This window comes from Phymastichus coffea, unplaced genomic scaffold (assembly GCF_024137745.1).
Source record: "Phymastichus coffea isolate CEN01 unplaced genomic scaffold, Cenicafe_Pcof_1.1 PCOF00114, whole genome shotgun sequence".
Taxonomy (NCBI): Eukaryota; Metazoa; Arthropoda; class Insecta; order Hymenoptera; family Eulophidae; genus Phymastichus; species Phymastichus coffea.
The window spans coordinates 193005-205313 of NW_026706925.1; the positions used below are offsets into that span (position 1 = coordinate 193005).

General features: G+C 37.9%; 1 protein-coding gene across 5 annotated transcripts in view; it reads left to right on the forward strand.

Annotated features, from left to right (window-relative positions):
- LOC131670699 (nucleolysin TIAR) overlaps positions 1-12309 on the forward strand; it is a 199377-nt gene that overhangs the window by 87497 nt on the left and 99571 nt on the right. For all 5 annotated transcript variants that reach the window (XM_058946521.1, XM_058946522.1, XM_058946519.1 and 2 more), the window contains one exon: positions 6454-6541. In XM_058946521.1, coding sequence (XP_058802504.1) covers positions 6454-6541 — 88 coding nt within the window. The remainder of the gene's footprint in view (positions 1-6453; positions 6542-12309) is intronic.

Genomic DNA, 12309 nt, shown 5'->3' on the forward strand with positions numbered 1-12309 from the left:
TCAAAGCATAAGATTGATAATTTAATCGGCAATAATTCTCCTACAAATAGCGCAATCAATAATAAAATAGAAAAGGAGAGTAGAAGAGAAAAACCAACGGATAGGTCAAGCTATGGTATAAGTACTCCCGGGTACCTCGGCAAATCCTCGGGGACGATCGACTCTATATACATTACCATATCCGCAATAATGAATGACGCTCCATTACTCGCGGTTTATCGAAAACCACAAGATTTTCACTCCCTGCTCCGCTTGGCTCTCCAGAACTATCCTTGGCGCCAGCTGCACTACGCGATTTCACTTCGCTTATGTATGCCCACCGACTAATTAGGAGTCGGGCAGGCTTCTGCTGAAATTTTTAAAGGCGCTATTATGACGACGATCGAGATCGTGTCGCTGCTGAATATTATCAAAGCTCGTAGAAATCTATTTGCATCTTTGTGAGAATCGTTATTAAATTTTAAGATATATTTTAACTTACTTCACGATAATTTAAATTGAATTAATTAAATAAATAATTTTTCACTTTTAACTATTATATATTTTCTGACGCAATTTATTCGTGAACACTTTAATAAGTTTGTATACTTAATTTTTTTATTCCTTGCTTGTAAGTAAGCTCGATCACACCGAACTTTTCAACTTTTCTTTTTTGCTTCTTTTTGTTGTCGCTTGATAACGTCAATATTATTTTGTTTGCTTTATCAATGCCATGTTACCATTCTAAATGTTTGATTGTATTTGAACAAGATTACGAACATCTATGACCTATCACAGCCCAAATGAATCACAATATTTGACTCACTTGTTGCGTGCCTCTTCTTTTATAAATACTCATGTATTCGGAAGAGGATCTATGTATCCGCGTGTGATCTTTTGTAATCACTCCGTAGTACTACTTGGTAACAATTTACCGATGCGAATCCGCGATTACAGTTTAATACAATGAAATATTTACACGGTCACGCAAGTCCGTGTACTAATGATTACCAAACATTACTAATGCTTGCACGCCCTATATTTATGACTTATAAAGATAATTATGAAGAAATGTAAGTACATGATATATTATATAATAACTTTATTTTTTTTAATTCTGAGTTTTTTTTATTAGGACAAATAGAAAAACGAGTTCTCATTTCCAATTTGTTCTTGAGATTCATTACGTATAAATCAAAATCACAATGTTCATAGCTGCAGTTACAGATTCAACTGTTTCAAAGTCCACAAGTTGAAGCATTTGACTGAAACTGTGTTAAAATCAGTGTATATAATTGAGTTTTAATAATTAATAAAAAATAAGTGGAAATGGAAACGCCGTAACAGATGACATAGTGCTAAAGTTGGCAGGCGAAGAAAAGCAAGGGAAAGTTAGCTACTTGGAGGAGTAATAGCAATGGGCAGCACTGTACTAGCCAGGCTAAAGTCGATCGACATTCGAGGCGTATAGCGCACGTTTGGCTATTGGTACAGCGAGTCGTGCTTCCGCTTTATGTACAGACGGCGGTAAATAACGCCAACGTAGAGCGAGAGAGAGAAAGAGAGCGGCTATCGGCCTCGTGATACTTCTCCTCTTATCTCTGTTTTTCCTGCGCGAAGGCTCACTCGCGCGTCTTGGCCGTTTCTCTTTATTGCCCTTTTTCACTGTCTTAGTCGCGCCCTTTTTACGTTTCACTCGCCTTGCCGCGCTGCAGCAGCACTCTTCCCGCTTTTTTTTCTCATCGCGAAGAGCTATAGCGAATACTTCCGGCTCGTTTAGTGATTTCGATTTTTTTTCGCTCGAACGCCCGATAAATAGTTACTCGGCGACGACGACCGCCCGCAATCTCAAAGGCTACCCGCCGACGGTTTTATAACTTGCTCAATATATAAGCTTCGAGGTACTGTAGGTGTTTATGGAAGTGAAAGTTGAAATACTCTCTCAGAGACTTTCAAAATAGACATTTATACTACCGTTTCATTCTTTGAACGATACAAATTGAAACTTGAAGATAATGTATCTTAGTTTGAGGCTTTATTAAATTATTACAAATTTTAGCTAGTTTTTTTCTGAGGGGTGAAAATGGATAAAAAAAGGCGTAGGAGAAAGAAAACGAGCTCTCCTGCAACCAATCTAACATGCAACCAGTAGAAAGAAAGGAAATGACGGGGCTCGGACTAATTCGTGGGAATGAGGAGCCAGTCGCCGCCGGGAATAGACCATCAAACCGATTGTAATCAGACCATCCCTTCTACCTCGATGTGCGGCGGACCGACCTCTTTTTTTACCTATTCTATCTACTACCTGCTAGTTGAACGTTGGATGTATGGTCAGACGATGAGGGACTATCCCATGTGTCTTTGATGATTAGGTAAATTGCGCTCTATGTACCTTGGAATATCGATCGGAGGATTTTGTCTCGAACTATGAAAATAGTTTAGAGTTTAACTTCTAAGATTTAATGATCAATTTATTTGTTAGTGATAAAATGTTTCACTAAATATTAGTAAATAAAAAGGAAAAATTGAAAAAAAAGAAGATGAAAAAATTCCTATCCGTATCAATTTTTCACTTTTTTCCACCCTCTCTTTTCGCCAACGGATGCATCGTTCTCGTCCACTTTCCTGCTTTCCCCGTGAGGGTAACTTCGTCCCCTTGGCTTTTTATCCCATTTGTCCCTCTCTCGGTTTTACTGCGAGCGCATCTCTCTCTCTCTCTCTCTCTCTCTTTCTCTCTTCGGCTCCTCGGTTTTACGGCGGCCGAGAGACGACGACGCTGTACGCGCAACACCGCGTCGAGGCGAACTAACTGCCGAGGCTTTCTCCTCTTTCGTCTAACTCGATTTTCGGCTGTCCACTTTCGGCCTCACGACGACGTTCTTGACTCAAATCGAACCGAACACTGCGAGACTACTGTACAAAAAAGACTTATTCTTTAACAGCTATCTGCGCGACATGAATGCCAAGATTGTGTGTATTGTGAAATTTCTCAATAAAATTTTTACTTTAGTGCAAAGCATGAGTACGCGCGCTCGACATGATAGCAAGATATGTGAGATTTCTGACTCGGCGTATCTATTGTATAGAATGCCAATAGCAAAGTGCATATCAAGGTATTTTTCATTGTAGATTTTGATTTACAATGATACGATAAAATTTTAATTATTAATTTATTTTATATTATTCAATAGAATATTTAATAAAAATTCTTTGTAACTTAACTTGCTTTCCTAAATAAATTTCCTAAAATAGTGCATTCTAATACATGTACTTGAAAATGTTCTGTCTCATACCACTGATTTCTCGTTGGCACATGATCGTGAAAGAATTATATTTCACTTGCAACTTTTTTCTTATACATAGCAAACTTGTAAATTTATTTCATCCGTGTTGTTAAAAAGTACGACTTTCGTAATTTCATAGAAAAGGTTCAATCTGCGTGGCAATCACGAGTTGAACGTGACGGATGTTTTACTTTATTGCAGTTTCGAGACCAGAAAGCAAAAATTCAGAGAAAAGAATAGACGTTTGAAAGAGTGATGAAAAAATTTGAAGTACAAGATTGACAGATTTATCGAACTTCTTTTCACGATGAAAACTGCCTTTCAGTAGATATATACTAAGATTCCTTGCCTCTGAAGGGATATACGTATCAACAAACTTAGTAGATTGATCAGTCAGTTTGTTTTGTTATTGAGAAGATTTACTAAAAACACATAAACAGTATCATCAGATTCTAAACATAATAAAGCGAATATACGTCTTAATAATGGAAATGATCTTGAGAATGTATTATATTTTTCGACATCAAGTATAAAAATTTATTGTCAAGCTTAAATTTTTTTATTTCTATTATCTTGAATAACAGAATAATTTGACCAAAACTTGTTTTAATTTCAAATAAATATAATTATGAAAGATAATTAAAACAACGAGGTTGAATGAAATTTCAAAGATGAAACACAAATGTAAGATTTTTTAGACCGAAATGTAAAATTGAGACTGAAGTAAAGAATTATATTAATTACGATCGGGAAAAGTCCCTTAAAAATAAATTTGATCATTTCTAATATTTCATTCGACGTTTCACTGATCTTGTTGCCACCCTCTTTAAGAAAAATATGTCTATATCATCAAATTCATCAATCATCGTTACATTCTACTGTGGAATTGATGATGTAGACAATTACCTATATTTTTTCTGAAAAGGCTGAATACAGGATAAGTAAAACGTCAAAATGAAATATTAGTAGTGTTCAAATTTATTTTAAAAAGTTGACCTTTCCCGATCGTAATTCTTTAATTCTTATATATAATGAAAGGTGATAACACAGATGATTATAATTTAATTACTAATTCATCGGCATGAAAAACCTTCCAGTGCAAGGAAAAAAATCGTCGGACTTACAAAATCCAGCTAATCGGAAAACTAAAAATAAATTAACGCAAGTACAGAAATAATAAAACAAAGCGCGACGATGATCGTTAAAAGTGACTTACTCGAACGGAACCTAAATGCCTAATCGACCTAATATTCACAGCCGCTGAAAACTACTTCCAACTTGATTATACCCGCCGTCAACGCAGTACCGGGCCTTACACGCGTACAGCCTATACATGCCCTCGCTCTACGCTCTTTGCTCTCTCGCTCGCTCTTCTCTTTCACCTAACGGCCTACGGCTAGACTTATCAATATCCTATCTGGATGACCTGGAAACTACGTGTTTTCTCGTGGGGTTTAAAGGCCTTCGGGAGTCATGAACAAGCCTCGAAGCCGACTAAAAGGGCGTTAGGGTAACGATGCACAATGCACTCGTCCGCGTTATCAAGCTCGCAAAAAAGCTCAGAGCAAATTACGTGACACGCAATTCAATCGCCATTACAGACTGCCTACTTGTGTTGACAGCTTGAACTCACGTACGCTACTGTACAAGTTTAATACACTTACATTTATATAATAATAATAAAACTTAATAACTATGCATTTTAAGATTAATAAAGAAAATAGCAGCCTCGAGGGCAGCTGCGTTATTTACTGCGCATATTAAAGAAACGAAAACTCGCGCGCTTTTTAATCTCGGATGTCGTAAATACTCCGGTGACGCATCGAGAGAACCGATTGCATTTACGATTTCATTCGAGTGCTTTTTCCAACGGGCAGAAACTCGACCTTGACCACACGTGTCGGAAAGAAAAGCGGCGATATTACGGAGCGTATACAAAATGTCGCTCGTCGATCGTCTACGATTTTATTGCTTGGGCATTACGTGCATTTACATCTCATCTCCTTTCCAACTGCATGCGTCTATTTTTTATTTCTTCGAAAATATATCGATTATTAGCGTGCTATCCTAATCCTACGAAACTGTTAGCGTCGTTAATAGTGGAAAATTAATGTCCTTATCAAGACGAAACATTTTTTGAATGAATATTTACAAGATTATTCTAAGTGTTTCCGCAATTTTATGAGATTGTCTTAAATTACTATTTTAAGTGAAAAATTGTCAAGATTGCTGCAAAATATTTTGCAATTTTATATGCAATAAACATTTGCATGAGAATGAAGGTTAATTACAAGTTTTCGAAATGAGATTGAGTTCAGTTGTATAAGTACTCGTTCACAGGAAATGTGTCCTTTAGAATCGACAACATTGTAATAATAATAAAAATTAAGTTTAAATTAGGTTGAACAGCAAAAACAATTAGAGAATGTGCAAAGACCACTTTACCATGGAGAAATCCCATCGCCAATGGTGACGGTGGTATATAGCGGTAGGATGCACTTGTTGAAAACAGAAACACGGAATAAGCAGAGGTCGATTTGGCGCGCCAAGGGAGAAAGTAGAGAAAGAGGACGCAAAGCGATAATAGAAGCGTAAAATCAGAGGGAGAAAGAGACGAGGCGTGGGCTTTCAGCGGCCCTATTAAAATTGCACCCGTTAATTTAGCATCGTCTCGCTGGGTTGCCTTAGGTAACGCACACCAAGCCTCTCTGTGTTTACACAGCGTCCTCTCTCTGTTTGTCTTCGCCTTGGCATAAAGGCCTGTGAGGAACATAAAGCTACACCACACGCATGCGCCAGGTGACGACGATGACGCGCGATCACGGTTGCCGGGTCGGCCGTCGTTTACGTCTCGAAATTAAAGGCGACGACTTCCACACGCCGAGCTCCGATTACCCCCACGGCGTCTCTCTTTCTTTGCTTTGTCGTATTTGGTTTGGCAACAATCGCACGCCGAGCTGACGGCCGGTTATTGTTTCAGAAAGGATTTTAAGGACCGTAGTCAACTGACTCTTTTAGTTTATTTACTTTTAGTTGAAAATTTATAACAAATTTATATTAAAGACAATCCCAACTTTTTTAATTAATCTGACTACTCATAAAATGAGAAATATTATTTGAGACTAATGCATAAATACTTAAAATGCCACTGAAATCAAATCAAGAATTTGTCTGAAATTTTCTGTTACAGAACACTACCACATATTCGTCGGTGACCTGAGCCCGGAGATCGAGACGCAGACGCTGAGGGAAGCATTTGCTCCCTTTGGAGAAATCTCGTAAGTCTCGCGGCTTCTACTTTAAGTCACGCTCATTAAAGCATTAAAGCCAGTGAGAGAGTGAGAGAATGAGAGAGCGAGCCACAGCTGTTTTCTACATGCGCGTGCCCTTTTAGCTTTCTCTCTCGCGAGCTAAAAGCATTTAGTAGTTTTGATGGTTTCCGATAGGTTTATAGGTGCTCAAGACTTCATAGATTTCGCACTCGGCCAAGTAACGGACTTCAGAAAAGTGATTCATTAGTAAGCTTTATGAGGATAGCGAGATGGGTATATGCGCGTCTAGGGTTGCAAACTTTACTACTTTCGGAATGAAAATATTCGAGAAGTCAGCACCTGCCAAGGGGTAACGTATCTTCGGAGAAAATTCTCACTTGATTTCACATATTTTCATCGCATTTACTTGACGTCAAGTACTGATTCTTCTCAACTTTTTGATTGTTTTTAATTTTTTGAACAGAAAAATATTTTAGTGAGATTATTGGGTTATTGTCATTAAAATATGTGTTTAATCTTGCACAGAATCAAATTATCCGACCGATAAATATAAGGTTAACAAATATAGATGTTCACTAAGCAGGTAAACTTGTTTTTTATTTTTTGCGGGATGTCACACAGTCGAACAAATTACTTTTTCGCTCGTTATATTTTCTATCATCCTATAATTAAAGAGAAAAATTCTCGAAAGGATTGAAATTGTGTATCATCATAGGGCGACTGGTAAAGATGGAAAAACGTAAATAGAAATCCAATGCTACTTTTATATAGTGCGTCCAACGACACGAGCTTAACGCTTTATTGGACGCAGCAGCATCGTACCCGGGGTAGACAACTCTCCTCAGAAAGAAAGAGAGTCTCTTCGTGGCCAACTGGTGCGTGCGAGACGATAACGAGCTAACGACACTTTACGCCAAGATACTTTTTTAACCCCGACCGCCGTAGCTCGCTCACACATACATATAACCCTTTTGCCTCTTATCTTTCTTCCCTTATTGTGAGTGTGTGGGTATGTGTGTGTGTATGTGTGTGGTGCGCGCCCACGATCGATCGTAAGCAAAAGCCTCTATGTGCGGAAAACACTTTGCATGGTAATTCTTTTCCTTCTGCGCGCGCGTGTTTGTTTCATAGTTTAAAGAATAAACAAAAACATATACATAAGCCTCTTTTAATCGCAGTCGGACGTATAACAGACTCAAGTGTTACAGCACGTTCGACGTTATGTCCAATAAATATCGTTTTTCAACTGTTTAAATATTTTAATTCGAGTGATACAGTGGATTTCAAGACGGAATGGATCATTTTTAATGTACTGTTTGATGTTGTAAATTAGTGTGTAGCAAATTGTACCTTTCAGTGATTATTTCTCAACTGACAATGGCATCAAATATGGTCGTGATTGCTTCATAAATTACAATGCTTATAAATTGACTTTTATTACAGTATAAATTACACATATTCCGAAACATTGATGAAGATAATGTTCTTTCGATTGACGTGCTCCCGTTCTAAATTGTAATAATTTTGCTAAATAGGAATGAACGAATCAAACTTTTATAAAGAACCTGATGCATTGGAAAGAGCATTTGCCAAACAGAAACTTTCTCTTGGAAGTAATTTGTTACATAAAGTACCTTTTCATTAAGATATTCGAGAGCGTATAATGACATTCGCTAGCGAGCGAGCGAGAGAGAGAGAGAGAGAGAGAGAGAGAGTTGGAATTCACAAAATTTAATAGTATTAAGTTCGCAAAATGCTTTGAGTCTGGCGTCTCGACGAGTACTTTGGTGACTTTATAGCGTCGTTTGGAAGCGAGCCTCGAGTGTCATCTAGTCTAGTTACGTTTGGCTTTCTCTCTCGCTCGTCGGTCAAAAACTCGTCGACAATCCTCAAGGTATCGAATAGAACGAGAGTTTTACTGAGAAAATCATGAAGATAGATAAGGAGCGTAGGAGTTGTAAAAAACAAAGATGAAAAGTTTTAAGGGCTTAGTGTACGACGGAGTGCTTCTCGTGTCCCAGGGACACGACTTGTAGTCTCGTACATTGACCCGGCATTTGTGAATAACGCCAAGGTACATGCCACTACTTTAATTCTATTCAAATTAAACACTAGATTTATTAGTTTACTTTTCTCGTGAGTAGAAGGTAACCTCAGTGAGACTTTATCATTTTAAAATGTATCATCTGCTGGCGTAGTTATGAACTTAAAAAATTACTTAGACTGCATAAACATTTCCAAGCACGGCCATATAGTAAAATCGATAAGTAAACTGGAGTACAAAACCTTGAGGGCATATTAAACGCGTAGGCAGGTATATAGGGGAGGTAACATATTCATAAAGAACACAGAAAGAAAGCGTGTGTGTGCGCGCAGGTGGGCCTGGTTGGAAAAATGGCAAGAAGGAAGCTTGCCGAGGAAAATCGATGCAAGCGGTAGCGGCGCTTTAAGAAGCTCGTGAAAAATTGCTAGTGGTTTTCCTCTTTATTTTGTTCCGGGCACAGGAGGGGAGAAGGTCTTCCCTTTTCTCTGTATCGCCTCTGTCTCTCCTCTATTTTTCTTTCTGATAGTTTGCTCTGTCTCTCTTTACAGCCACCTGCGCTGCATGCTGTTTCTTCCTCTACTTTTTCTCTTCTCTTTATGGTACAGAACCTGCTCCTTCTCTGCCGACGCCAACCTCAAAATGCGCGCGAGCAATTAAATAAAAGATTTACAGCAGCGATGCACCTGCTGATCGTTCTCTCCTTACTTCTATTGCTGGCCTATCTATTATTTTATTATAAGTTTCATTTAAAAATCATTTCAGCTTTTTCAAAATTTTATCATTGTATCATCGTGAAATACAGTTACCAAAATAGTATCCATGACTTCCTATATCAATTCAACGAGGGAAATGTCAATGATTGATCTGTTTTGTAATTCAAATGCACAAGTCGACAGAATCTAAAAATATCTCATATCTCATTCATACGACGTACTAGCAACACTACATTCTGAATAAAATATCTAAATACTTTCCAATTAAGAGTAATATAAGCCCATATATAAATATAGAAAATTAATATGAAAATACACATCTCGCACTCGGCATCATATTTATTTCAAAAATTCAACAATCTGGCAAAATAAATTTGAAGAAGAGTTAAAAGGCTAAAAAAAAGGAAATGTCTATCGAAGAGCTGTTACATGTTCCCTCTACAAATTGGGTACGCGTTAGTGGGGGGTGAGGGAAGAGCTGTGCTACACCACAAAATCGCTTCGGCTGATTAGCTGTGCTGGTGGGCGCTCCGCCTGGCCAAGGCGCTTTGATGGGACGGAAGCTCTGCCTCTCTCTCTCTCTCTCTCTCTCTCTCATGCTCGCTTGCTCGGTCGCGCCGATCAATTATACAAGCGGGCGCGAAATTGCCAGGACGCTGCCGCCGATGCGTGTATAAATACCGCGGCCGCTCTCCCGCTCGCTCGTTGCTGTCCCCTGATACGCGCTTATCCGGATGACGATTTACGGCTGCTCTAAGCTTCATCCGTAGCCTCAAGAGCTCATAGTCCAACACTCGTGTTTACGTTTGTTAATTGTTCAAGGCTAGCTGTTTCTAGCAAATCAGTTCACAAAAATCTTTGAAAGATATTCAAAAATACAAAACACTCATCTGTATAGACCAGAAAAGTACTATGGGTTGCTCTGAATAGTGTTTTTATTTGTATTTATGAAACGTAATAAGTATTTTACGTTTTTATTCCGTTATTTAGTATTACTTAATAATTCTTTAAAAATAATAAGATTGAAACATAGAATGATAGCAAAATAGGGTATAAAAACTAAGATTTAGATAGAAAATGAAAAAACAAAGAAAAACTATGCCAAAAATTAGAATATTTGAAAAAAAATAAACAAACGTTTTTTCCCAAGCAACAAAATTGTATAAAAGTTTATTTTAACTAATTTCTTCCGAATAATTTACTCTCAAAAACTTCGACACAGCGGAATGTATTGATATAAGTATACATTGTCAAAAGTTCTTGAAATATTCTTTTTGAACCACTGAATCGGAACGTCTATGAACTGACGTTGAATAGTTTCCATTTTATTGAAGTGTGAGAACGAATAACTCATTTGTTAGTCGTTTTATATCGTTGAAGATAAAAATGGATAGAAGACGTATGAATAAGAATAACTTTTCTTGTGATTTGCCTTAGCAGTGCTATGGAAAAGATGAGATTGCCAAATACACATATACACCCAAAGTTTATGAGCGCTTCCATGAATAAACATCGAAGAAAGAAGAGAGGCGGTGAGGTAGTAGAGAAGGGTGAGATGGATTGGCATTCACTGGCGTTCTCTTATACTCGAGTTTTACTCTGCCAGGTGCGGTGCCGCACACTAGTGGCAGACGCGAACAAGATTTAATTTCGCGGAAGCGATGAGAAGTTGCGAGTGAAAAGTTCGCAAGACGGCGGCAGGCGGACATTTTTGCGGCGCGGCGCCCAACCGCGAGGTGAATAGTAATCGCGGCTTGTCAGGACTCTTTCCTCCCAGCAGGATCTTAACAGTTGGGTAATTGGCCGAATATTTCTTAGGACTTGAGAAAGAGCTTGTCGCTCAAGGAGTAGGAAATAATATCTTGACTCTCTGAACAAGAGGCAAAAAAAAAACATAAATCGTTTCTGCTAAGTTGTTTCTTAACCTAAATTTTTCCGTGCGGAAAGTTCAATTGATGAAATAATTATTTTTTTAAAAAGGAAAGCTTCAAGGACTACTGGATGGCTTATTAAAAAGATTATGAAGATGAAATGATTAAACTTTCATCGATCAATTTGTTTAATTTTCAAAGTCAAGTCCATTAATAATTAACAGAATAATACGTAGATTATAACTCGGCAGTGCCAATCCTCGTATATTACTATTTCACATTAATTGACAATCGCTAGTAATAGAAAACACAAGTGGTAAAAATCGAGCAATAGTCAGCCGCGAGCCGACAAGCTCCCTCGGTAAAAGGATATATCCGAATTCGGCGGTACGGAAAATGTACATGGATGCAGCTGAGTGACTCATTGCTGGTATATATATACTTTCGAATATCGCTGTAGGTATGATAATGACACGAGCAACTCGCTTTTGGATTCTGTGAAATTCCATATCCGCGCGTTTGGGTGCGAGAGGTCTTTGATCCCAAACTCAACCCTCCCACATGCAATCAAAAAAGGTTACGGTATCTCATTTCTACCAATACATGTGTCGTTATCATCAAGTACTTTCTCTTAGCGAAATGTATAATGTTTTATTAATAAAGCAAGAAAGAATAAGAATAAAAAATCGAATTAAAAAATTACAACTTTACTACACCACTTTTATCGCGCTTGCGCTTCTTCTTTTTTCTTTAATACTTGACATTTTCCTTTCCTCCGTTCCTTTTGCCACTTCTTTACGTGGACCACTTGACATCGTCGACGAGCCATCATCTTAAAAGTGCTTCAAAAGACGAACTCACTCAGTACGACCACCAGCTACGACGACGATGGAGATCTACTCCGCGGCAAAAGTTATGATCGTTTGCAAACTAATCATCTCGTCGCACTTCTGCTAGATGCCCGGAACTTTTGTGTGGTTCCTTATTAACTTGTTCTTCAATTCTATGTGACAACAAAAATATAAATTTTTGAATATTTGTGCTTGCATCGAGATGGAGTTACAAGAAATTAAATATATTAAAAATCTTCCATGTGTATGAGTGTAATCGATTTTACAAATTTTCGTTTTTTGTCCATTGTTTAGA